Consider the following 26,919-nt stretch of genomic DNA (forward strand, 5'->3'; position numbering starts at 1 on the left):
TGAATAAAAAATATGTATATTCAAAGATCGCTTCACAGATCCAGATACAAGGCGTGCAGGTGCAGCAGTATATAATTATAGGTCAAAACAAGGGTGTCAGATTGTGTATCTGTATGTTCTGTTGAGATTTTATCAGCATTATTAACTCTGTAGTGGACAGAAGAGAGACAATTAAATAACACAGTTCTCACATTTGGCCATGTTTCATCACTTAAAAGTAAAAAGATTGGGTAGATAATCATTTAGAGCAGATATTCTCAATTGAATGGAATTCTATGTCATATATTCACATTTTGTTTGTGTTCCTGCTCATGTTGGTGTGTTTTTTTTGGGGGGGGGGGGGGGGAGCTGGTTCATAAATCAGTTAAACAATCACTAAGAAGCAAAACAGTTCCGTTAAACAAAGCCAAAACACTACACACACAGCATGGTGGGGATATTGGGATATAAGTGAAAATGGAAGGCATCTATATAACATAAAGGGACATTGGGAGGAAGGTGGGCTGCCTGGAAAAGAAGGGATATTACAAAAAAAAGCAAACAAACTGTGGAACATGTCCTGCTTAATTGTAGGAATTTTAATATGGAAATAAATTACGTTCTTGGGCCAGTTAGGAAGGCAAAGCAGGCTGCAAACTGTCGTTGAACCGAGAAGAAGAATGAGAAGCGTGTTTCTCGTCGGAGCTTTTAGGGGGACGGACTGTCAACAAAGAAAATGGCGGCGGTCTCCACATAACTGAACTCCACTCGGGTGTTTTAAAATTTAAATGAAAGGTCGCGTCCGCGGTACTGAAGGTAAATATTATATTTTTTCCCCGCTCATATCTCGTGTCCATGATGGTGTTTGTCAGTTTAACGGTTCCGCTGTGTGAGGTGGGCCCGGCTGCTGAATTTAATGTGGTTTTTAACACTTTCACTCGACGGTCTGCGGTGAATTACGAGCTGAGAGGTGGAGGAAAGAATAAACCTGCGTCACGTCTTTATCGTTTTTCATGTAAATGTTTGGTGAGTTTTTCCGTATTGTGGCGGCAAGGTTACAGTTTTAGTTCCTAACTAACCTACTTTGTAAGTCCGGGCTTGTTAATCGACATCACTGCCACTAAAATCAATGACATTCCCGCTCCAGGCTGCCTGTGTTGCCATAACAACGCGACCCAGTCAGACTGGATATTTGAAGGGCAAAAAAAGGAGGCCAACCGTCCATTCCGGACATGCTTAAAATCCGTTTAAAATACGGAGAATTTAGAGGTTTTCCTCCCGCGGCGCTCATCTGTTAATATACTCCGAAAACTTTTATACCTGTTGTAATATTAAGAAGCTCGTCTTCGATTCGGCATGTATCATCTGTCATGTTACGCCTAATTTATATAGAATAGAATAGAAAAATACTTTATTTATTCCCCAATGGGGGAAATTCAAATTAGTCAAGTAGCTCAACATTTTTTTAAATATTTACAATGATTGTATTAACAACAATAAAACAACAATAATACTACTACTAGTAACTAAATAATAATAAATAACAAAATAAACAAATAAATAAAAACCTATCTATCTATCTATCTATCTATCTATCTATCTATCTATCTATCTCCCTATATATATATATATATATATATATATATATATATATATATATATATATATATATATATATATATATCACATTATACATTTATATAAAAAGGTTTTGTAGTATTTCATGTCAGGAAATGGCATGTGACAGGAGTAGAAGTAATAGGTGCCAAAACCTACTCGCACATGCTTTATTTTAAATGGGGTTTCATATTTTCGGGTTAAGTTTACAGCCTTTTACCCTAAAAATGAATACATGCTAATACAAGCTAATTTGAAACCCAGAAAATCCACAAACAGCATCAGGGACAGCACAAAAATCCATTCATACCAACGGTATTAATGACAGTAACAATACTAAATCCTATTTAATGTGTACATCACTCCCTGCTGCAATGCTTTTATTTTATGTGAAGCACTTTGAATTGTTTGTACATGAAATGTGCTATACAAATACATTTGATTTGATTTGATACATTTTCATGCTAATCTGTTTAGCTGGAAGTTTGGATAAAATAAGGTCAAATAACATGTGCACAGAGGAGGTTTATCTACAATAAATAATAGAAATAAAACGTTTCCAAAGTTTTAAAAGGGGATCTAAATGTAGTTTAAGACTTTATGGTGTTACATGGAGATGAGGGGATATTTTATTAAGTATTTAAAGAATAACACAAATGTTTATGATGCTGATTGAAAGCTCAGATATGGGATGACTTTTTTTCAAAACAAATATTTTAAGACGGCTAATTGATCTCCAACCCGAACCATAAAAAAACGGGTTTGAGGTGAGTCTTGGTCCCTTTGTGTGAACCGTAAACGCTGCGTTGCTCCTGCTGTGCGTCCTCAGAGCTGCAGACGTCATGGTGCTGAAGGTCTTCTTCCCGCAGTGCTGTAACCGGGCGGACAGCGGCCTGCTGGTGGGCCGCTGGATCACCGGCCATGACTCGGCCGTGGTGCTGGCGGTCATCCACTACCCGTTCATCCCGGGTCAGGTCAAACAGTACGTCCAGCAGGTTGGTGCAACGTCGTATCGTCCTCTGTACGGGACAGTTATGTGGGAGGTTTTCAGAGGTCGATCCAGCAGCAGCTGCAACCAGCTTTGGATCAAAAGCAACGCCGGCATCAGTGGCTTTAAGCTGAGTTTAAAGCCTCTTATTGTAAATTTGGGAAATACGAACAAGTTCAATCAACTTTAATATAAAACTTTGCTTTATGTTTGAGCCACAGAACTCCTCTGGTGATTAAAAATAAGTTTGTTTTTCCTCTTTTCCAGGTTTCAAGCATTAAAACTTTGTCTGTTTCCACTCGTCTCTCCCTCAAAGATGCAGGCTCAGAGCGGGGTGGAGCTGACGGTGCTGGGCTCCTGGAGTTTACCCAAAGAGGGCCAGGAGGGCATAGAGAGCTTCCTCAGGGACCTGAGCACCATCTTCCCCCAGGAACGCTGGCTCCAGATCCGCCGCCAGATGGGAAAGATGGGCTTCACCTGCGAGGTGCTGAAGCGCCACCAGAGTAAGCACTGTGATGCTCTTTTAACTGGACTTCCCAAAAAGAGCATTAAACATCTGCAGCTCATCCAGAACGCTGCTGCTAGAGTTTTAACCCGGACTAAGAGATCTGAACACATCACAGCAGCTTTAAAATCTTTACTCTGGCTTCCAGTCAGTCACAGAATAGATTTTAAAAGCCTGCTGATGGTTTACAATCTGTGATCTGTTCAGAGAATATAAAGCCAGCAGAGCTCTTAGATCCAAGGACTCAGGTCAGCTGGTCCAGTCCAGAGTCCAGACTAAACATGGAGAAGCAGCATTTAGCTGTTCTGCTGCAAACAAGTGGAACAAACTGCCAGTGGAGATTAAACTTTCACCAAATGGAGACATTTTTAAATCCAGGTTAAAAACATTTCTGTTCTCATGTGTCTATGCATGAAATCTGCACGCTATCTTTGAACTTATCTGGACTGTTGCTGGTTTTTAAATTCATTTAATTGATTTTATTTGTTTCTCTTTATATTCTTTTATGTATTTTAATGCTTCTTCCACTCCCTGCTGCAATGCTTTTATTTTATGTGAAGCATTTTAAACTGTTTGTACATGAAATGTGCTAGACATAAATAGGATTTGATAAAACCTCAGCCTGATTCCCTCTGCTGGAGGCAGCTTCAGAGCAGAATCTGATCACATTCAGTTGGATGTAGAGGAGAATGGTGAAATCTTAAAGTTTAAATCATTCAAACCTTTTTTTATCAGAGAGAACAAGCTTTTTCCTTCATGTTTCAGCCTTTAAAACGACTTTAAATGTGATATTTACACATCTGTTGTTAAAGAAACGGAGCGTCTTCTGTTCCTGATCGCAGGTGGAGGAGCCGCTCAGGAGAAAGCAAAGAAGAAGAAGAAGGAGGAGGAGGAGAAGGAGGAAGGGGAGGATGGTGAGGAGGAGGAGGAGGATGAGGATGAGAAGGTGATCTTTGTCCACTATGAGCAGAGGAAGGTGATGCTGTCCCAGATTCATCCCATCGACAGCGGAGAGACTGACGACAAAACCGGAGCTCCGCCTGAGCTGAAACAGGTCTGATTTATAATTCTGCCTCTGAGCTCCGCCTCCCGCAGACCGGCTTTAATCTCCTCCGCTCCTCCTCCTCCCAGATGTTTCAGACGGTGGCTAGCAGCCAGCCGCTGTTCTTCATGGACAAATACGACGACGGGCCGCTGAAGTCGACGCACTGGCAGTCGGACGGCCGGGAGGCCAGCATCCTGGTGGAGCTGCTGAAGCAGGCGTCGGTGCCGCTCTGCCTGCTCCTCGGTTGGCTGCTCGGCGTGTGGACGTGGATCTGCAACATCCGGTGAGACGAAGGAGTCCACGGCCGACGCACACACACACAAAAACACTCCTGCAAAACATCCCAGATGGTTGGAAACATATTCCACTCAGCTGTGATGTGAGTCTGCAGCTCTGAAACTACAGAAACTGCTTTAGATGCTTCATCTGATGCAGGCTCATCTCATTGTTCCATGACGTCATGTCATAAATCAGGCAGAAATATTGAGTTTTAAGAGTTAAAAAAGTGGCTAAAAGGACCCAAAAGCATCCCTGGAGGGTTAAATTCATCACAACAGACATCGTTTAATCCTCCAGGGAGGCTTTTGGGTCCTTTTAGCCACTTTTTTAACTCTTAAAACTCAATATTTCTGCCTGTTTTAATGCTGAAGCCGTTTGGATGGAGGTTTAAAAGCTGCAGCCTCATCCCACCTTCACACCTCGGCCCAAACGGGCCCCGTTTACAGCCCTCACACCAGGTGGTACATGCCACTTCTTTTTCAGTCCCCGTCTGTGAAATGACATTTTTAACCACTAGTGGGCAGCAGAGCTGAGGTCTGGGTCTAAATGGAGAACGGTGAAGTAAAGGTGTGGATGTGTGTGAGTGTTCTGATGCATCTGCCTCCACCGGTGTGTGTGTTTCAGTTGGTTTTGCGTCGCTTTGGTCTCTTCTAACTAAAACAGGCTTTTAAAATAACTCAGAAAGAGTCCACAAACTTCTGAGGATAAGTGTCACATTTAGTTTCTCCAAAAAGTCTAAAAGTGTTCAAGTTATTCTTAGTTTTTTAGCTGCGTGTCTGTAGAAACAAATCAGATTTCAACCTTTAATTCACACTTGAACATGAGGCCGTAAACGAGCACGGAGTTGGGATTTCACTAGGGCTGGGCGAGTTAACTCGTTAATTATCGCGCATTAACGCAGGTTTTATTATTTATTTTATTATTGTAAAAGTCTGTTGCTCACAGGCTTTTATTTTGTAAAAGTCTGCTGCTCACAGGATTTTATTTTGTAAAAGTCTGCTGCTATCTGCTGTGGAACAGGAAAAGAAAGTAATCGGCGGATCCACCAAACATGGAGAAGGGTACGGAACTTTTACTCGGCCATTTTCATTTTAAAGTTCTTCCAGACGGCGGAGTCGACAGAACCAAAGTCATCTGTAAACACTGCCAAGTTGAATTGTCTTCTCAGCGTAGTAGTTCCAGTCTAAAATATCACTTAAAGGCAAAACACACAACTGATAGCAGCAAGTCATTCAAGGAAACAGACAGTGGAGCGAGGCTTCTACATAAAAACTACAGAAAGATGCTGATGCTAAAAGTGTGTTTGCACAACAAATGTTATGGCACTTTCATTCATATGGCAGCACATTTAAAATAAAACTAAATGCTAAAAGCTATACCCTACTTTTGGATTCATTTTTGGATTTTACGTACAAATGCGATTAATCGTGATTAATCAGGGAAATCATGTGATTAATTAGATTAAACACTTTAATCGTTGCCCAGCCCTAGTTTTCCCCTCAGATATTTGGTGTGTTTTAAAGCTCTCTGCCCACATTGAAACGGGCTTCTTCTGTGGTTTCTCCTGCAGCGTCTTCAGTCTGTTCCCGCTGCGCTTCCTGTCCTCCAAACTGTCCACGTGCGTCCAGCTCAGCTACAGGACCGAACACATGAGGACGCTCAGCTCGCCGAAGGCCGCCGCCGATCACACTCACTTCATGAGGTGCGTGGTCACGGCGGAGAAAAACACACAAAACTCTTTTATTTAGCAGCTGAACACTCTGGCCTCTTAAAACATTAAAGGTTTCTCGTCCATGATTTTCATTTCTAAGAGAAAGGTTTAAATATGTGGACGGTTTTACAGAGTTTAACGTGCTGCTGACTGACAGGAAACCAGGGAGATGTCAGAGGAATCAGCAGAAAGGATTAAAAAGCAGCTGTGGGAAGCTAATTCAGCTCAATTGGATGATCCTGGTCAGCTTCGTAAGAATAAAGAAAAAGGGAAGGTTGTTAAAGGGATAGTTCGCCTCTTTTGACATGAAGCTGTATGACATCCCATATCAGCAACATCATTTCTGAACATCTTCTTACCCCCTGCTGCGTCCTGTGAGCAGAGTTCCAGCCTCGTTTTGGTGTTGATGAAGGTAGTCCGGCTAGTTGGCTGGGGTTTAAAAAATAAAGCGTTTTGCTTCTCAGAACAATATGCGTTCAACAGAGTAATACATTTGTGTCACAAAATCGTTCTCCAGGAAAAAGTCAGACCTCACAATCTCTTGGCCCTATTTTCTCTCCCATCGTATCACTGCCTGCTGTGCAGACCATGCAGCAAATGACAGAAAAACATGAAAAAGATCCGACTGAAGACATTTTACTGAGTTTTATGTGGATAAAATGGCAGAAAAACATGAAAAAGATCCGACTGAAGACATTTTACTGAGTTTTATGTGGATAAAATGGCAGAAAAACATGAAAAAGATCCGACTGAAGACATTTTACTGAGTTTTATTTGGATAAAATGACAGAAAAACATGATAAAGATCAGACTGAAGACATTTTACTGAGTTTTATGTGGATAAAATGGCAGAAAAAACATGAAAAAGATCCGACTGAAGACATTTTACTGAGTTTTATGTGGATAAAATGGCAGAAAAAACATGAAAAAGATCCGACTGAAGACATTTTACTGAGTTTTATGTGGATAAAATGGCAGAAAAAACATGAAAAAGATCCGACTGAAGACATTTTACTGAGTTTTATGTGGATAAAATGGCAGAAAAAACATGAAAAAGATCCGACTGAAGACATTTTACTGAGTTTTATGTGGATAAAATGGCAGAAAAAACATGAAAAAGATCCGACTGAAGACATTTTACTGAGTTTTATTTGGATAAAATGACAGAAAAACATGATAAAGATCAGACTGAAGACAATTTACTGAGTTTTATGTGGATAAAATGGCAGAAAAAACATGAAAAAGATCCGACTGAAGACATTTTACTGAGTTTTATGTGGATAAAATGGCAGAAAAACATGAAAAAGATCAGACTGAAGACATTTTACTGAGTTTTATGTGGATAAAATGACAGAAAAACATGAAAAAGATCCGACTGAAGACATTTTACTGAGTTTTATGTGGATAAAATGACAGAAAAACATGAAAAAGATCCGACTGAAGACATTTTACTGAGTTTTATGTGGCTAAAATGACAGAAAAACATGTCCGTTCTTCCATTAGTCAGAGGGAGGTTCGGGGAAGCTGAGCTCATCTCTCAGGATGACGATGATGCAGCTTTTTACAGATTAAAGAGGCTTTAAACGTTTCTCTTTAGGGCCGACAGCTGAGTGACAAGATCAGATTTAAGGTGGAAACTGGAAGAAATGCTCCATCCTGCAGAGCTGATTAAAGAAGGATGCTCAGAGCTGTCAGAGGAGCTGAAACTAAGGACTTTACTCCATCTAAAGCAGGAATTTCAGCTTTAAAATGAACGTTTTAATGCAGATGTTGGGCTGATGCGTGTGACTTTTGCCTCCTGCTTTGTTGTGTTTCTGAGGGTTTTCGCCTTTACTTTGCCATGTAAAAGCAGCTTCCTGTTGTGTTCCGTCTCTGTCGGCAGGAAAGCGAACATCCTGGTGTCGATCCTGGTGGACGTGGCGCTCGGCGTGTTGCTCATGTGGTGGCTCTACAGAGACGACCACATCCCCATGTTGGCCAACATGCTGGTGCCCGCCGCTGATGTAAGTCCTGCGTCGGGCGGTGAAACGCAAAGTGTCGGTCTCATGATTATAAGCTCAGTTCTGAGTAGAATCTGAATGTGCTGAAGGTTTAAAGCTAATAAGCCTCGGTGGTTTTAAGCTTCTACACTTAGGCCATCCCTAACTATAAGCTTTATCAGAGAGGAAAGTTTTCAGCCTGATCTTAAAAGTAGAGAGGGGCCTGATAACTGAAGGCTCTGCCTCCCAAACTGGCAGCTGGTTCCACAGAGAGGGGCCTGATAACTGAAGGCTCTGCCTCCCAAACTGGCAGCTGGTCCCACAGAGAGGGGCCTGATAACTGAAGGCTCTGCCTCCCAAACAGGCAGCTGGTCCCACAGAGAGGGGCCTGATAACTGAAGGCTCTGCCTCCCAAACTGGCAGCTGGTCCCACAGAGAGGGGCCTGATAACTGAAGGCTCTGCCTCCCAAACTGGCAGCTGGTTCCACAGAGAGGGGCCTGATAACTGAAGGCTCTGCCTCCCAAACTGGCAGCTGGTCCCACAGAGAGGGGCCTGATAACTGAAGGCTCTGCCTCCCAAACTGGCAGCTGGTTCCACAGAGAGGGGCCTGATAACTGAAGGCTCTGCCTCCCAAACTGGCAGCTGGTGCCACAGAGAGGGGCCTGATAACTGAAGGCTCTGCCTCCCAAACTGGCAGCTGGTGCCACAGAGAGGGGCCTGATAACTGAAGGCTCTGCCTCCCAAACTGGCAGCTGGTGCCACAGAGAGGGGCCTGATAACTGAAGGCTCTGCCTCCCAAACTGGCAGCTGGTTCCACAGAGAGGGGCCTGATAACTGAAGGCTCTGCCTCCCAAACTGGCAGCTGGTTCCACAGAGAGGGGCCTGATAACTGAAGGCTCTGCCTCCCAAACTGGCAGCTGGTTCCACAGAGAGGGGCCTGATAACTGAAGGCTCTGCCTCCCAAACTGGCAGCTGGTTCCACAGAGAGGGGCCTGATAACTGAAGGCTCTGCCTCCCAAACTGGCAGCCGGTTCCACAGAGAGGGGCCTGATAACTGAAGGCTCTGCCTCCCAAACTGGCAGCTGGTGCCACAGAGAGGGGCCTGATAACTGAAGGCTCTGCCTCCCAAACTGGCAGCTGGTGCCACAGAGAGGGGCCTGATAACTGAAGGCTCTGCCTCCCAAACTGGCAGCTGGTGCCACAGAGAGGGGCCTGATAACTGAAGGCTCTGCCTCCCAAACTGGCAGCTGGTTCCACAGAGAGGGGCCTGATAACTGAAGGCTCTGCCTCCCAAACTGGCAGCCGGTTCCACAGAGAGGGGCCTGATAACTGAAGGCTCTGCCTCCCAAACTGGCAGCTGGTTCCACAGAGAGGGGCCTGATAACTGAAGGCTCTGCCTCCCAAACTGGCAGCTGGTCCCACAGAGAGGGGCCTGATAACTGAAGGCTCTGCTTCCCAAACTGGCAGCTGGTTCCACAGAGAGGGGCCTGATAACTGAAGGCTCTGCCTCCCAAACTGGCAGCTGGTTCCTCAGAGAGGGGCCTGATAACTGAAGGCTCTGCCTCCCAAACTGGCAGCTGGTTCCCCAGAGAGGGGCCTGATAACTGAAGGCTCTGCCTCCCAAACTGGCAGCTGGTCCCACAGAGAGGGGCCTGATAACTGAAGGCTCTGCCTCCCAAACTGGCAGCTGGTGCCACAGAGAGGGGCCTGATAACTGAAGGCTCTGCCTCCCAAACTGGCAGCTGGTTCCACAGAGAGGGGCCTGATAACTGAAGGCTCTGCCTCCCAAACTGGCAGCTGGTTCCTCAGAGAGGGGCCTGATAACTGAAGGCTCTGCCTCCCAAACTGGCAGCTGGTTCCACAGAGAGGGGCCTGATAACTGAAGGCTCTGCCTCCCAAACTGGCAGCTGGTTCCACAGAGAGGGGCCTGATAACTGAAGGCTCTGCCTCCCAAACTGGCAGCTGGTTCCACAGAGAGGGGCCTGATAACTGAAGGCTCTCTCTCGTGCGGCTCCACTTGGTCCAGTTTGGGAGGCAGAGCCTTCAATTATCAGGCTCCTCTCCTCTGGAATCGGCTCCAACCCTCTCTGCCTTTTAAAATAAGCTTAAAACTTCCTTTTTTTTAAACATTCAGTGATCCGTCTGTGTTCTGTTTTTGTTATATTTGACGTCTTGTTTATATTAAAATGATATTTTTCTGCTCTCTGATGATCATCACGGCATCCTGACACATGTTAAAGCACCAAATGACGAGAAAATCTTAAAATTTAACTCAGAAATGAAGTTTTTGAAGCGTTTCGGAACAGAAAAAGCTTTAAAAACGAATCTTTTCCTTTAAACTGAACACATTCGCTCTGTTTTCCTCTTTTCTTTCGTCAGCATGTGGCCACAAAGCTGGAGGAGCTGCTGCAGTGGCTGATGGGAGCTCCCGCCGGCCTGAAGATGAACCGGGCTCTGGACCAGGTTCTGGGACGCTTCTTCCTGTACCACATCCACCTCTGGATCAGTGAGTGGCTGCACAAAGACACGCAGAAGGCTGCAGGCTGTGTTTGTTACTCCAGATGTTCACCCTGAAGTGTTCCCTCCAGGCTACATCCACCTCATGGCCCCGTTCATCGAGGGCATCCTCTGGTACGGCGGCCTGTCGGCCTGCCTCGGCCTCAGCTTCGCCCTCTCTCTGCTGTCCGACATGGTGGCGCTCTTCACCTTCCACATCTACTGCTTCTACGTCTACGGAGCCAGGTACGCCCCATCCAGCCAGCTGTCGGCTCTAAATCTGCTGCTGTTAGACTCGCATCAAACGAATTACAAGTTAAAACTTAAAAGTGATTTTTTTTTTTTTTTTTTTTTTTTTTTTTTTTAGGATTTTGTGTCTCAAACCAACTGAAAAAAGTTTAAATTGGTGAAGTGAAATGAAAAAGAAAAGAAAAGCAGCGCTTGTGTGTGTGTTCACCCTGAAATAGAAGGTTACGGCTGTGTTCGAAACCGCATAGTACATACTACATACTGCATACTGCATACTACATACTTCCATACTACATACTACATACTACATACTACATACTACATACTTCCATACTACATACTTCCATACTACATACTACATACTTCCATACTACATACTACATACTACATATTTCATACTACATACTACATACTTCCATACTACATACTTCCATACTACATACTGCATACTACATACTTCCATACTACATACTTCCATACTACATACTGCATACTGCATACTACATACTACATACTGCATACTGCATACTACATACTTCCATACTACATACTTCCATACTACATACTACATACTGCATACTGCATACTACATACTACATACTTCCATACTACATACTACATACTTCCATACTACATACTACATACTACATATTTCATACTACATACTACATACTTCCATACTACATACTACATATTTCATACTACATACTACATACTGCATACTACATACTACATACTTCCATACTACATACTTCCATACTACATACTACATACTTCCATACTACATACTACATATTTCATACTACATACTACATACTTCCATACTACATACTTCCATACTACATACTGCATACTACATACTTCCATACTACATACTTCCATACTACATACTGCATACTGCATACTACATACTACATACTACATACTGCATACTGCATACTACATACTTCCATACTACATACTTCCATACTACATACTGCATACTGCATACTACATACTACATACTGCATACTGCATACTGCATACTTCCATACTACATACTACATTCTACATACTATATACTTCTATACTACATACTGATCGATCAGACAGTATGCAGAGCGTTTACCCACAATGCATTTCGCTCCTGCCCGAGCCGAAATCAGCCGGCCTGAAGCTGATTTCTCTTAAGCTCTAAACTCTGTAAACTTTAGCAACATTTGAAACATTTTCAGGTGAGAAAGTAGTCGTTTAGATCCCCAACGTGTTGAAAACCTGACAAAATACCGGCTGTTTACAATTTTGTTCCCACGAATTCGGCACTACTAAAGCTAGCCGCAGTGAGCAACGCACTTCCGGTTATTTTCACAAAATAAAATACCCGTTGCCTTTTATCACAGGGAAAGCCATTACCATACAATTGGTGCTTTTGTTTTGAAAACAGGAAGTGAACCTACCCTCGTTGTAGCTAGCTTGAAACTGCCGTTTTGACAGGAAATGACGATCGGCGACGTCACGTTACGTTGCATCTTGGGTAGTTTGAGTATGAGTAGTAACCTCATGATGCATACCCAACATTTCAGAGAATCTAGTATGCATCCGGGAACTTCTCGCTTACTCAAACTCGCATACTAACTCACAAAGTTAGTAGGAGTAGTATGAGAAGTATGCGGTTTCGAACAAAGCCTAAGTTCCGTCATGTGTTCTTGCTCCGCCCACTTTACCCAGGATGCATCTGGGTGTGACTTGTGTGGCCTTAGGGCAGCCTAAAATCCCAGAATGCATTGCACTCCAGATGAGGGAAAGATGGCAGAGAAGAAAACGCACAACAAAACTTTTTCTGTGTGGTTTAATGTCGTTGTTTAAACTTCAGACATGAGCTCGACTCGTCGTTAAAGGGACAGTTCGCCTCTTTTGACATGAAGCTGTGTGACATCCCATATCAGCAACATCATTTATGAACATCTTCTTACCCCCTGCTGCGTCCTGTGAGCAGAGTTCCAGCCTCGTTTTGGTGTTGATGAAAGTAGTCCGGCTAGTTGGCTGGGGTTTAAAAAAGTGTGATAGAAAATAGGGCCAAGAGATTGTGAGGTCTGACTTTTTCCTGGAGAACGATTTTTTTTGAGGCAAATGTTTTACTCTGTTGAGCGCATATTGTTTTGAGAAGAAAAACGCTTTATTTTTATATTTATTTTTTTAAACGGGGTTATAAGATAAGTTTTTTCCACATGAAACAAACTGAGCTCACAGCAGGTTGCTTTCTGAGGCCTGTTTTCAGCGTTTTTGTTGAGTTTCTTTACAGTTTGTTTGGTCTGTCTGCAGCGTGTCGGTCCCTCAGAAATGTGTTCGCTCCTCTTTAATGGCGGCAGCTCTCGCGCTGGTTTGGAGCCAGAACTGAACTAAAACTTTAACAGTCGAGCGAAGACTTCAGGGCTTTATAGGCTCTTATTTTTGCTCCGGATCAACGCATTCGTGGCTGTGATAAAACACGTGTTGAACTGGTTGTGTTTGGTCAGAAAATCCAGCAGCAGCTCTTGGAAAAACTCAGTTTTGTCCTCCTCGGTTCAGGGAAACTGGAACGTAAACAGAACCGCGGTGACGTGATTGTTCGGTTCTGTTGGAGCTGGAGGAAAAGGAAACCGATTCGAGCAGCTGAACCTGAACTTCTGACTCGTGGAAAAGCTCCAAACTGGACTTTTTCTGCTTTAAAGTTCTTAAGAAGCACATTTAAAAACAGGCGTTAACCAAAGTGCTACACAGCTAAAGGAATGTGGGCGAAAAAGAATAAAAGCAGGTAAAAATGAGCCTTTTATACAACAATAAAACTTAATGTTGGACTTTGTGAAGCCTAATGTTGTCAGATTCAGTTTTTAGTCATTTTTAGGGCAGATGAAGCCTCGTAAAGCCTTGTCCCAGCATGCATTGCTGTTAAATCCTGTTTGGGGATCAAAGTGAAAGTGTCGTCTTTACTTTCCGACATTAATGCGGTTTGTTTGCCTCTCAGGTGAGCTCACCTGCTGCAGCTTCTGCTCTGATCCAGTTTCAGCCTGAAAGAGCTGCTGCAGCAGCGTGGTGAAATCTGTACTCTGAGATAAAAGTGGAGGAGGAACGATTGACTAAATTATACATTTGCTCTAAAGATAGCGCTCCCCGGCTGTGGCGTATAATGAAATATTCCCGCTGTCCTTGCTGCATATTTATGCTCCATCAGCTGCACACGGCTGAGTGTATTTTAGATTCACTTTGAGAAGCTTTGTCACAGTTCTTTTTTTAAATCTAAAAATATCTCCTGCTGTGATCACAGTTCAGCTCAGGAGGAGACGAAGGAGGAGGCATCACTCCTCCTCACAGATGCTCTTCTGCCTACCTTCACACAGCCTTGGGTAGAATGAGCCTAGATTAATGGTTTCTCACTTAATTAAGGCTTTACAGGAGACGTATTGTGTAAAACTCCTTCTTCCTGTTCCTGGGAGCATATATCAGGGCGTCTGAGGTGTAAAACTCCTTCTTCCTGTTCCTGAGAGCATATATCAGGGCGTCTGAGGTGTAAAACTCCTTCTTCCTGTTCCTGGGAGCATATATCAGGGCGTCTGAGGTGTAAAACTCCTTCTTCCTGTTCCTGAGAGCATATATCAGGGCGTCTGAAGTGTAAAACTCCTTCTTCCTGTTCCTGGGAGCATATATCAGGGCGTCTGAAGTGTAAAACTCCTTCTTCCTGTTCCTGGGAGCATATATCAGGGCGTCTGAAGTGTAAAACTCCTTCTTCCTGTTCCTGGGAGCATATATCAGGGCGTCTGAGGTGTAAAACTCCTTCTTCCTGTTCCTGAGAGCATATATCAGGGCGTCTGAGGTGTAAAACTCCTTCTTCCTGTTCCTGAGAGCATATATCAGGGCGTCTGAAGTGTAAAACTCCTTCTTCCTGTTCCTGGGAGCATATATCAGGGCGTCTGAAGTGTAAAACTCCTTCTTCCTGTTCCTGGGAGCATATATCAGGGCGTCTGAGGTGTAAAACTCCTTCTTCCTGTTCCTGGGAGCAGATATCAGGGCGTCTAAAGTGTAAAACTCCTTCTTCCTGTTCCTGGGAGCAGATATCAGGGCGTCTAAAGTGTAAAACTCCTTCTTCCTGTTCCTGGGAGCATATATCAGGGCGTCTGAAGTGTAAAACTCCTTCTTCCTGTTCCTGGGAGCATATATCAGAGCGTCTGAGGTGTAAAACTCCTTCTTCCTGTTCCTGGGAGCATATATCAGGGCCTCTGAAGTGTAAAACTCCTTCTTCCTGTTCCTGGGAGCGTATATCAGGGCGTCTGAGGTGTAAAACTCCTTCTTCCTGTTCCTGGGAGCATATATCAGGGCGTCTGAGGTGTAAAACTCCTTCTTCCTGTTCCTGGGAGCATATATCAGGGCGTCTGAGGTGTAAAACTCCTTCTTCCTGTTCCTGGGAGCATATATCAGGGCGTCTGAAGTGTAAAACTCCTTCTTCCTGTTCCTGGGAGCATATATCAGGGCGTCTGAGGTGTAAAACTCCTTCTTCCTGTTCCTGGGAGCATATATCAGGGCGTCTGAAGTGTAAAACTCCTTCTTCCTGTTCCTGGGAGTCTGTCACTCCTTAAGTTGGCTCCGCCTCCTCTGCTAAGCCCCGCCCACTCACATCCACCCTGATGGATGGATGAAGCCAGCTTCTGGTGGAAATTTCCCTCTGGGATCAACAGAGGAACTATCTGTATCTGTATGTAGAGCTGGAGGGTTTTTGTTCTGACTGGAGGAACAGCTTCATTGTGTTTGTGTTTAGATTTTTTATGGTGGACAGAAAAAACACCTTTTTTGAGATTCATTTTATTCTAAAAGGGGAAAAACGCTTAAAAACTCAGATGAGTCGAGCTTCTGACAGCTGATGCCTGAGTTACTTTGACTGGTTTGTGTGTCCGTCAGGCTGTACTGTCTGAAGATCTACGGCCTCTCGTCTCTCTGGAGGCTCTTCAGGGGGAAGAAGTGGAACGTCCTGCGGCAGAGAGTCGACTCGTGCTCCTACGACCTGGACCAGGTGACTCGCAGAAAACACTCTAACACAAACAAGCAAAAGTGACCACAGCACTGGAAAAAATGCCCCTCCAAAAATAAGTAAGAAAAACAACAAATAAAAGACGTTTTTGCTTGAAATAAACAAAAGAATCTGCCAATGGAACTAGTGAAAATCGGCTTGTGCAGATTTCTTGAAATAAGATGTGATATTTAGGACTTTTGAGATAAAAGTGATCTTGAAATTAGCTTAAAAACCTCTTCAAATATCAAAAAAGCTTGTTTCATATGATATGTGACTCAAAACAATTTGTTTTCAAGACTTTTTCATTTAACAAGATATTCCAGATGTATTGTATTAAATCAAGTCCCTGTATCTGGCTGAAATAGTACTTGTTAGGCAGTTGTGTCTTATATTAAGTGTAATGAGATATTTTGACTAGAAATGAGACAAATATACTTGGTAAGACTTTGATTTTTTCCAGCGAGAGCAACTGAAATCCAACCTAAAGCAGAATCTCCTCAGTGGGAGGAGTTTTACCCTCAGAAAACGTGACATTGTTTGGTTTGGATGACTTCTGAGTGTTTGTGGTGCTCCAGCTTTTCATAGGGACGCTGCTGTTCACCATCCTGCTGTTCCTGCTGCCCACCACAGCGCTCTACTACCTGGTCTTCACTCTGGTAGGTCGAGTCACAAGTCCAACAAGTCTTTAACTCGTGTCAGTAAAATCTCAAAGTGTCTCTTAAGGATAAACGTGTTTAGATCTGAGTGCATGTTCTGTTATCTGCCAAAGAAAACGAAGGAAAATCAAGATTTTCTATCATAACCTTTAACCTTTAACATGCTGACTGAGGCCTGCAGAGTCTGAGATGCTCTTGGGTTTCTGACCTTGGGGTGACCTTTAACCTTTAACATGCTGACTGAGGCTCAGTTACGGATCAGAAGCCTTCTTCATCATCAGATTCACACAGAATGAGCAGGACTTTCTGTTTTCCACCCCTGTGTGCTGTGCAGCTGCGGATGGTGGTGGTGCTGTTCCAGGGCGTCCTTCACCTCAGCGTGGACTTCATCAACTCCTTCCCTCTCTTCGCCGTCGGTCTGCGCGTCACTCGGCCCTACAGGCTGGCAGGTACGCCACCTTTACCTCTGATGAACACTTTCAGTTCGGTAACTCATGCAGACGGGAGCAGAGCCCGGTTTGTTCGTGAGAAACAGAAAGAAATCAGCTCCCGGAGCTCTTAAAGATCCGTTTCCTTTCCCACGTCTTCTCATCGTTGTCTTCTTGAGTCATTAAGGATGGTTTCCAATAAAATTAATATCTTAGCTGTCCTCTACGCTCTTGTTTAAAGGGACAGTTCGCCTCTTTTGACATGAAGCTGTGTAACATCCCATATCAGCAACATCATTTCTGAACATCTTCTTACCCCCTGCTGCGTCCTGTGAGCAGAGTTCCAGCCTCGTTTTGGTGTTGATGAAGGTAGTCCGGCTAGTTGGCTGGGGTTTAAAAAATAAAGCGTTTTATATGATGAGCGATTATATGAAACGAAAAGCCTCACAATTTTATAAAATGGCTATTTCTTCTCTCGCAGCTGACTATGACCAGTTAAAGATGATTTGGCAGTGGGACCTTGGTGGAGAGATTGATTGTGATAGATGGGCAGTAATTGTGGCTGATTGTGGTAAATATGTGAGAGAGGCAAGGGGTAAACTTACACAATATAATGTGTTACATAAATACTATTACACACCATCCAGACTACACAGGATGAAGCTATCCGGAGATGACTTGTGTTGGAAATGTAAGGAGGAAATTGGTACTTTTGTTCATTGTATGTGGGAATGTGTCTTGATTAGAACTTTCTGGACTCAGATTCTAAATATGGTAAGTTACTGGCTTGGAGCAGAGATTCCTCTCAGTCCAGAGCTCTGTCTACTGGGGGACGAGTCTCAATTAGCCAATATAACCAAATGTCACTTTTCTGTAATCTCAGTGGGTATAACAACAGCTCGTCAAGTCATCTCAAGACATTGGAAGGCATCAGAAATTCCACATGTGAAACAATGGGTGTGTGCAATGACTGAAACTGCATCCTATGAATGTATGCTCAGTAGATTGAGTGGTGATAGGGAGGAGGGGGTGACCCCCTGGGGCAGGTTTTGGAACTATATAAAAGGTAAATAATGACCCCCACTAGGACTCTGGTTTTCTTCTGCTTTCCCCAAGTGAGATCCTGTAACACTGTATGCCTCAGCAGTCAGATATCATTATGTACTCACCTTGTATTTGTATCAGCTGCCTATTTTTGAGACAAATATGTGCGAAGTCGGTTACTCATATACTACTTGTTCCTGTATAAAGAAACATGTTTAATTTGCCATGTACCAAGCCTAAGAAAAGTTCAATAAAAACTTGAATTTGCTTCTCAAAACAATATGCGTTCAAAACACTGACTCAAGCAGGCAGTGATACGAAGGGAGAGAAAATAGGGCCAAGAGATTGTGAGGTCTGACTTTTTCCTGGAGAACCATTTTGTGATGCAAATGTATTACTCTGTTGAACGCATATTGTTTTGAGAAGCAAAACGCTTTATTTTTTAAACCCCAGCCAACTAGCCGGACTACCTTCATCAACACCAAAACGAGGCTGGAACTCTGCTCACAGGACGCAGCAGGGGGTAAGAAGATGTTCAGAAATGATGTTGCTGATATGGGATGTCATACAGCTTCATGTCAAAAGAGGCGAACTGTCCCTTTAAGGGATAAGCAGAAAAATGTCCAAAGAAAAACTCTGAAAGAGCTTCAGAAAGCCGGAGAACTTTAAAGGTTACAGGAAGTCATGCAGACACGATCAGGAGCTTTTAACTGGACTGTCGGTGTTGCCTAAAGTTGGTGTTTCTGTTTGCAGAGGGTGTAAAGTTCAGGGTCCTGTGTGAGGAGCCGGGCACCGCCCTCCACCTGCTGATGGAGGTAAGGCTCCATGTGAGGTTTGTTGGTAGCTGCAGCGCCGTGAGAATCCTACGCTGATGAAACATCTCGGCCTTTTTAGACTGGCGTTCGAACTCTGATTAGGACCACTATGCATCCATTCTATCCGCTCTTTTTTTAATTATCTTAATTTTATACAAATTTTATTCAATTCATTTTATTGCACTTGTGGAAGTCTTTTAATGCCCTGCAGCACTTTTAGCACTTTTACCATTTCTGAATCGTGTTTTATGTTTTGTTTTATGTATTGTTGTTGTTGTTGTTGTTGTTGTTGTTGTTGTGGCCATTTATGTTTTGTAAGTCATGGGTTCTATCGGTTTGGCTTTCTTTGAGATATTGGAATGTACTTTGGTTGATTTGGAGTCAAGATCTGGGGTTCATTTTGTATTTGAGATCGTTTAAATTATTTTGGTGACTTTTGGACCCGCCCATTGATCAGACAGATTAAGAACACACCAGGGGCTCTTTTTTGTTTGTCAAATGTCCGGTGTGAGGACGCGAGGTGGTGGAAGGATTTTTTTTTACCACTTTTAGGGGCACTTTACACGGAAACGAAAACGGGTTAAAAACGCAAAACCTTTTTGCGGATGCACTATATCGTTTAGATGGAAACGGCGTTTTGGGGACGTGAAACCGCCCTCCAGAGTGGAATTATTGAAAACGCGCCACCGTGTAAAGGATGAAAAACGCAAAACTGCGTTTCTCGTCACATAGAAATGACGTGACGAGCATAATAAAGCGCCAGGAAACCGTGGGAAACACATCAGTAGGCTATCAACATGTCCGTCCCTGCGGACTTTTAACTCGCCTTAGGCGCGGTAATTGACGTTCACGAGTCATTTCATCAGATAACAGCAATGATGAGCGAGAGTAGTAAAGAACAGACCAAAAATATGAACTACGTTCTCGAAATTCTTGAAGTTCATAGAGAGAGCAGGCGACCTGGACAGCTGTGGGTGAGACCTGGGAGGACTTCATTGAATGGAGTGGTGGACGACCAAGCATTGATAAATATGAAACGTCACACACTTTAGCGTTTCCGTATGCACGCAGATTTTCACCCTAAAACGCTCGTCTAAATGCAGATTTAAAAGTGAAACCAAGATCGTTTCCGTGTAAAGGTAGCCTCAGATCTTGTTAAATTCAAATAAGTTAACTTTCGTTTTGATCCAAATTGTAAGAATTTTTTTGTTGTTAAAAAATAAACTACATATATTTTTTAACAATCAACTGAAGTGCGTGCAAGAACAAAACCACCTTCTGCCACCCACGGCCTTTTGTTGGAAAATATCATTTGGAAATTTAAAAGGCCGCGTCAGTTGTTTTTATCCTGTTGTAAAGCACTTTGAGTACCAGTTGGCTATTGTAAAGGGCTATATAAATAAAGTTTGATTGATGTGTGACCTCCTCAGATTAACCCTCTGAAGTGCAGCACCGTGGTGCAGACGTACCGCAGCCCCACCTACAGCTGCTACCCCAGAGACTCCTGGGCCGCCCTGGTCAAGAAGCTGTTTGTCGGGGAGCTGATTTACCCCTGGAGGCGCAAGACCACCAAGGCCGACTGAGGCGTGAGCCGCAAACGTGCCCGGGAGAGGAGGAGGGAGAAGAAGAAGAGGAGGAAGGAGAAGAAGAAGAGGAGGAAGGAGAAGAAGAAGAAGAGGAGGAAGGAGAAGAAGAAGAGGAGGAGGAAGGAGAAGAAGAAGAGGAGGAAGGAGAAGAAGAAGAAGAGGAGGAAGGAGAAGAAGAAGAAGAGGAGGAAGGAGAAGAAGAAGAGGAGGAAGGAGAAGAAGAAGAAGAGGAGGAAGGAGAAGAAGAAGAAGAGGAGGAAGGAGAAGAAGAAGAAGAGGAGGAGGAAGGAGAAGAAGAAGAGGAGGAAGGAGAAGAAGAAGAGGAGGAGGAAGAAGAAGAAGAAGAGGAGGAAGGAGAAGAAGAAGAGGAGGAGGAAGGAGAAGAAGAAGAGGAGGAAGGAGAAGAAGAAGAAGAGGAGGAAGGAGAAGAAGAAGAAGAGGAGGAGGAAGGAGAAGAAGAAGAGGAGGAGGAAGGAGAAGAAGAAGAGGAGGAAGGAGAAGAAGAAGAAGAGGAGGAAGGAGAAGAAGAAGAAGAAGAGGAGGAAGGAGAAGAAGAAGAGGAGGAGGAAGGAGAAGAAGAAGAGGAGGAAGGAGAAGAAGAAGAAGAGGAGGAAGGAGAAGAAGAAGAAGAGGAGGAAGGAGAAGAAGAAGAAGAGGAGGAGGAAGGAGAAGAAGAAGAGGAGAAGAGGTTGAATGAATAAAGATACGAGATTCGCTGCTTTATGAGTCGGCGCCGACCACAGCTGCCGCGTCACCATGGCGACTAATAAGCAGCGAGTCGTCCTGCTGTCGAGTTTTCAGAGCCGAGATCTTAAAGTGTCTGAAGACAAAATGCATTCCCAACACTCTACAGACATTATTTTTATTTTATTGTTAATAAATCAGAGCGGCACCAACACTCCCGATAGTTTCCATGATTCGGACGTGGAACTCCGCTGCTGCATCTCAGAACAAAACTTTGTTTTATTCCTCTCGTTGGGAGCCAACCAGTCGGCTCGTTTTCACCCACCAACTTCAACAGTTTTAGTCTTTTGTTCAGTCCAGCTCTTTGAATTTAGGATAAAACCACTTAAGGGACTTTAGGGTGCAAGTTGTGTTAAAAGCTGTTGTCTTGGCAACAGGCCATAATTATGGGACGCTAATAATGCTGAAACTTTCAAAGTGTTTGTTTCTACGCCGTAAACTGTTTAAACAAGGAAACATGACACATGGAATTATGTACGCAGGAGGAAAAAACTTAAATTTGCCGCCATACTGTGGCAGTCGCACGCACTTCTACCACGCCTTCGTCCCCCTTAAGGCTGATTTATGGTCGTAACTCCGCGTGCGTCGGCCAAAATTCCTATCTATCTATCTATCTATCTATCTATCTATCTATCTATCTATCTATCTATCTATCTATCTATCTATCTATCTATCTATCTATCTATCTATCTATCTATCTATCTATCTATCTATCTATCTATCTATCTATCTATCTATCTATCTATCTATCTATCTATCTATCTATCTATCTATCTATCTATCTATCTATCTATCTATCTATCTATCCGTCAAGGAGACGGAGACTCGCGGATACGAAGGGAGAGAAAATAGGGCCAAGCGATTGTGAGCTCTGACTTTTTCCTGGAGAACCATTTTGTGATGCAAATGTATTACTCTGTTGAACCCATATTGTTCTGAGAAGCAAAACGCTTTATTTTTTAAGCCCCAGCCAACTAGCCGGACTACCTTCATCAACACCAAAACGAGGCTGGAACTCTGCTCACAGGACGCAGCAGGGGGTAAGAAGATGTTCATAAATGATGTTGCTGATATGGGATGTCACACAGCTTCATGTCAAAAGAGGCGAACTATCCCTTTAATAGGTCGATCACTGCACTCATGAATAAGAAATAAATTAAACCAGTTAACTTCTGACTCCGCTGTCTACTGGAAACCAGTCTGTTGACCTGGTGAAAGCTTTTCCTTCCTCGCATGATTCCATGTGCTTCGTTTCTTCGGTTTGTTGAAAGCTCGACTCAAACTAAAGCTCAGAGAAAAGCTGGCGTCCAAACTTTGGATTGGACCCGAAAAGAACGAAATAACAAATTACTTGAAAGTCTTAACACGGAGTCCACTCCGCACTCTTTAGACGCCGGTGCAGAAGGTGGACTTTACCTAAATGTTTGCAGACACACAGCCGGTCTTACCAGAGAGCAGCCTAAGCTCTGAGATTTATCACTTTTTATTTTCTAAATAAGTTACGAATTATGTCTCGCTGCAAACTTGTAGCCCTATGAAATTAAATTTAACATTTCTACGTGTTAATGAGGCGTCTCTTGCTCTAAACATTGTATTTAATCTGGTTTCTAACCCAAAAACATTTTAAAAAGGTCCTTTTGTAGGTTTTTTTTTTTTTTTTTGGTCTGGATTTCGTTGAAACTATTCGTAAAGATGTCTGACCCCTCATGCACTCGTGGGCGTGTACTAACATGGCGTCCAATGAAAAACTGCCTTTTTTATATCTCCCTGAAGAAGACAAATTCAAACCAAAACACCAGCAGAGCAGATGCAACAAAGGTGGGCGGGGCCTAATCAGGCCACTGGAGCTGACCAATCAGAGGAGAGTGGGCTCAGGGGGGGGGGTAACAGTTAAAAAGGCGAAACGAGGTCAGTAAACTATTTTCCATTTTTATTTCCACACAAACTATGCATTAAATCTGCCACTTTAAAGTCAGGTTCCGATGTTTTAACTGCACTGATTTTAGTTTTAGCCACGATTAGGTTATCAACACGATTTAAATTCTAACCGAACTAACTGGTTTCTGAATTTCTTTTAAATGCGATGTTTTGTAATTATTGAAGGTTTTAGGTAGAAGTTAAGTGTTTGTTTTTTGTTTTTTTTTCCTGCCATGTTTCTCTGATTCAGTGGAACTATTTTTTCTGATAAATGAGTCTGTTTTGTTTCTTATGTGCCTGCTCATGTGGTTTTAAATTAAATGTGTTTAAATCAACCTCAGTTTGACCTCTTTGTTGTGGAGTTACTGGAAGACGAATTGTGTTGAAATCTGATTTTTCTGGACACGCAGAGTGTAAACGAACATATTTGTGAGCAAACAGTAGGAGATTAACCAACATTTTAAAATGTTTTCTTCATGTTTGTTCGTCCCATTTGATTTAAACTTTGTTTTCTGACTCCTTTGAACAAATTCAAATCCTGATTTATTCGAATTTAACTTTTTTATTAACTACAAATTAAGCTAATTGTGTTCACATGACATTGTATTATGTGGCTTTTGATTTAGTTTTTACATCCTGTTTTAAATATGTTTGCTATTAAGTGTTGAAACAGGTTTTATGGCTTTAAGTTAAATGGCTTTAATGTGATTCGTGATTAAAGAAGGGACCAAAATGAACTTTTAGCTCATAAGAAGGCAAACTAAGAACATTTTTCAGCCAATAATTTGGTTTTAAACAACAGCAGCATGTATTGTTTGACTAAAAGTCTCCATTTATCATTATACACAGTTATCTTTAGCATAGCTTTACAGATATAGTTTATAGGTTAATCGTTTAATATGGAATATGATTTATATGGCTGGGCGAGTTAACTCGTCGTTGTCGCGTTCACTCGTTAATTATTTAACGCCGATAAATATTTTATCGCGCATTGACGCAGGTATTATTTTTTTTATTTAAATTCAAAATAAAAAAAATAATAAAAAAATTGGAGGGGCTTTTGTGCCTTTAATGGAAAGTTCAAAGAGACAGGAAGTAGGGGGCAGAGAGAGGGGGAACAACACGCAGCACAGGGTCCGATGCGGGACTCAAACCTTTTATTTTGTAAAAGTCTGCTGCTCACAGGCTTTTATTTTGTAAAAGTCTGTTGCTCACAGGCTTTTATTTTGTAAAAGTCTGCTGCTGTCTGCTGTGGAACCGGAAAAGAAAGTCATCGGCGGATCCACCAAACATGGAGAAGGGTACGGAACTTTTACTCGGCCATTTTCATTTTAAAGTTCTTCCAGACGGCGGAGTCGACAGAACCAAAGTCATCTGTAAACACTGCCAAGTTGAATTGTCTTCTCAGCGTAGTAGTTCCAGTCTAAAATATCACTTAAAGGCAAAACACACAACTGATAGCAGCAAGTCATTCAAGGAAACAGACAGTGGAGCGAGGCTTCTACATAAAAACTACAGAAAGATGCTGATGTTAAAAGTGTGTTTGCACAACAAATGTTATGGCACTTTCATTCATATGGCAGTACATTTAAAATAAAACTAAGTGCTAAAAGCTATACACTACTTTTGGATTCATTTTTGGATTCTGCGTACAAATGCGATTAATCGTGATTAATCAGGGAAATCATGTGATTAATTAGATTAAACGGTTTAATCGTTGCCCAGCCGTAATAATTTATTTATGCTGTTTTAAATGAAAAATGTGATTGATTCATGATATTCCTGCACTTTCACTTTTATTCTCCCTGGCTTGAAAACATCAATACGTTGTAGAAAATCCCAAATCTCAGGCAGTTACACGGTGGACAGTGAGGGACACGCATGTGACCGGAGAACAGAATTATTTAGCCTCTGAACGTTAACTGTTCCCACATTTAGTGCTCGGTGGAGGATCATTTTGGACCCTGGATCTAGTAAAACCAAAAGGTTTGACGGATTATTCGATTCACCGCTGAAAATGGCCTCTTATCATTTGGTAGAACGGATTTAGCCTACATACAGCTGTGTGGAAAACAAAGTACGCCCCCTTTTGGTCATTTCTTGTCATCCTTACAGGTCTTAAAATGCAGTAAATCCAGCCCTTAATAACCTTGGAGAGGTTTTTGGGGTGCGTGTTGGTGTGGCGGTCAGCACTTTAACCTCAAAGCTAGAGGGTCCCTGGTTCAAATCCTGACTCAGGCCTTTCTATATGGGGTTTGGGTTCCATCAGCTTCTTCCCACCATCCAAAAACATGCATGTTCGGTTAATAAGTGGTTCTAAATGGACCAGAGGCCTGAATGTGAGAGTTTTTTGCCTCTATGATGGAAACCAGGTCAGGCTACAGCCCTCCTGTGACTCTGAATTGAACTGAGCAGGTATAGAAAATGGATTTTCTGAGTTTTTTTCTGTATCTTTTCTTTCATATTTGTGTTTCACACTACGATTCCTCCTTAAATCAACCAAACTGCAGACATTATTAATGACTACCTGACAAACAGACCACAGTTTGTCCGACTGAAGAATTGTGTGTCTAACCAGGTGATCAGCAGCACAGGAGCACCACAGGGGACTGTACTCTCACCATTCCTTTTCACTCTGTACACTTCAGACTTCCAGTACAAGTCAGACTCCTGTCATCTACAGAAATATTCAGATGACTCTGCAGTTGTCGGGTGTATCAGAGATGGACAAGAAGCTGAGTACAGAGAGCTGGTGGACCGCTTTGTGGCATGGTGTGGGAACAATCATCTCATCTTGAATGTTAACAAAACAAAGGAGATGATTGTAGATTTCAGGAGAAACAGGGTCAGATCAAACCCTGTTTCCATCATGGGAGAAGAAGTGGAGGTGGTTGAGGAATATAAATACCTTGGTGTTCATGTGGACAACAGACTGGACTGGAGACACAACAGTGAAGCCATCTACAAGAAAGGACAGAGCAGACTGTACTTCTTGAGGAAGCTACGGTCCTTCAAGGTTTGCAACAAGATGTTGCAGATCTTCTACAAGTCTGTTGTTGAGAGCGTCATTTCCTCTGGCGTCATCTGTTGGGGCAGCAGCATCAGAACCAGGGACCTAAAAAGACTCAACAACCTGATAAGGAAGGCTGGTTCTGTTCTGGGGACGGCTGTGGAACCTCTGGAGACAATAATGCAAAGAAGGATTTTGCATAAAATCAAGAGAATTATGGACAACCCTGAACATCCTCTCCATGAGCCTGTTATCGGAAAACAGAGTCTCTTCAGTCAAAGGCTTCTTCAGTTTGGATGCAAAACGGACCGCGACAGGAGATCTTTCCTGCCCACAGCCATCAGCATCTATAATAACTCTTTGATTTAATTGAGCTACATCTACATTTAATGTCCCTCTGGGATAAATAAAGTATTTTTGAATTGAATTGAATTGAATCCTATTTCTGAGGCTTTTTCCCTCAGTGAACAGGCAAACACATCAGTACTAAGAGTGGCCCGTTTCCAAATACCTCCGAGTAAATATCAAACCTGCTCCAAAGGCACTTTGATCCCAATATTTTCTTCAACAATCTTGTCCAAGCTGTCTGCATCTTTCATTCATTGTGTGTGTAGGTGTTCTGGCAAAGCTGACGGGAGACATGAGTCACCATGTTATAAAAACAGATCTTTACACCGAAGTGAACACACACAGCACACAACTCCACATCACATGTAATAGTTTTATTTATGTTCCAGTTATGCAACCTAGTGGGAACATCCAGAGTGTGTGTGTGTGTGTGTGAGCTTTTGATCGTTCTATAAAAGGTGGAAAGTAAAGTATGACTGAGAAATCTGTTGAAATGTAAACC

At 42.9% G+C, this 26,919-nt stretch overlaps 1 protein-coding gene across 2 annotated transcripts; it reads left to right on the forward strand.

The window, feature by feature from the left end:
* The first annotated feature begins 702 nt into the window (after positions 1 to 702).
* Positions 703 to 20,480, forward strand: pigq (phosphatidylinositol glycan anchor biosynthesis, class Q). 2 transcript variants are annotated; one of them, XM_075454238.1, is made up of 14 exons: positions 703 to 795; positions 2,426 to 2,591; positions 2,901 to 3,087; positions 3,932 to 4,143; positions 4,221 to 4,417; positions 5,984 to 6,115; positions 8,007 to 8,127; positions 10,484 to 10,610; positions 10,693 to 10,846; positions 15,758 to 15,869; positions 16,445 to 16,525; positions 16,860 to 16,974; positions 18,751 to 18,812; positions 20,243 to 20,480. In XM_075454238.1, exons 2-14 carry the CDS (start codon positions 2,439 to 2,441, stop codon positions 20,393 to 20,395), a joined length of 1,806 nt encoding a protein of 601 aa, XP_075310353.1. In that variant the 5' UTR covers positions 703 to 795; positions 2,426 to 2,438; the 3' UTR covers positions 20,396 to 20,480. The 2 variants fall into 2 exon arrangements, with proteins under 2 accessions (XP_075310353.1, XP_075310354.1); XM_075454239.1 differs by having other exon boundaries at positions 2,466 to 2,591.
* Positions 20,481 to 26,919: the final 6,439 nt, after the last annotated feature.

This window comes from Odontesthes bonariensis, chromosome 21, assembly GCF_027942865.1.
Source record: "Odontesthes bonariensis isolate fOdoBon6 chromosome 21, fOdoBon6.hap1, whole genome shotgun sequence".
NCBI classification, from domain to species: Eukaryota; Metazoa; Chordata; class Actinopteri; order Atheriniformes; family Atherinopsidae; genus Odontesthes; species Odontesthes bonariensis.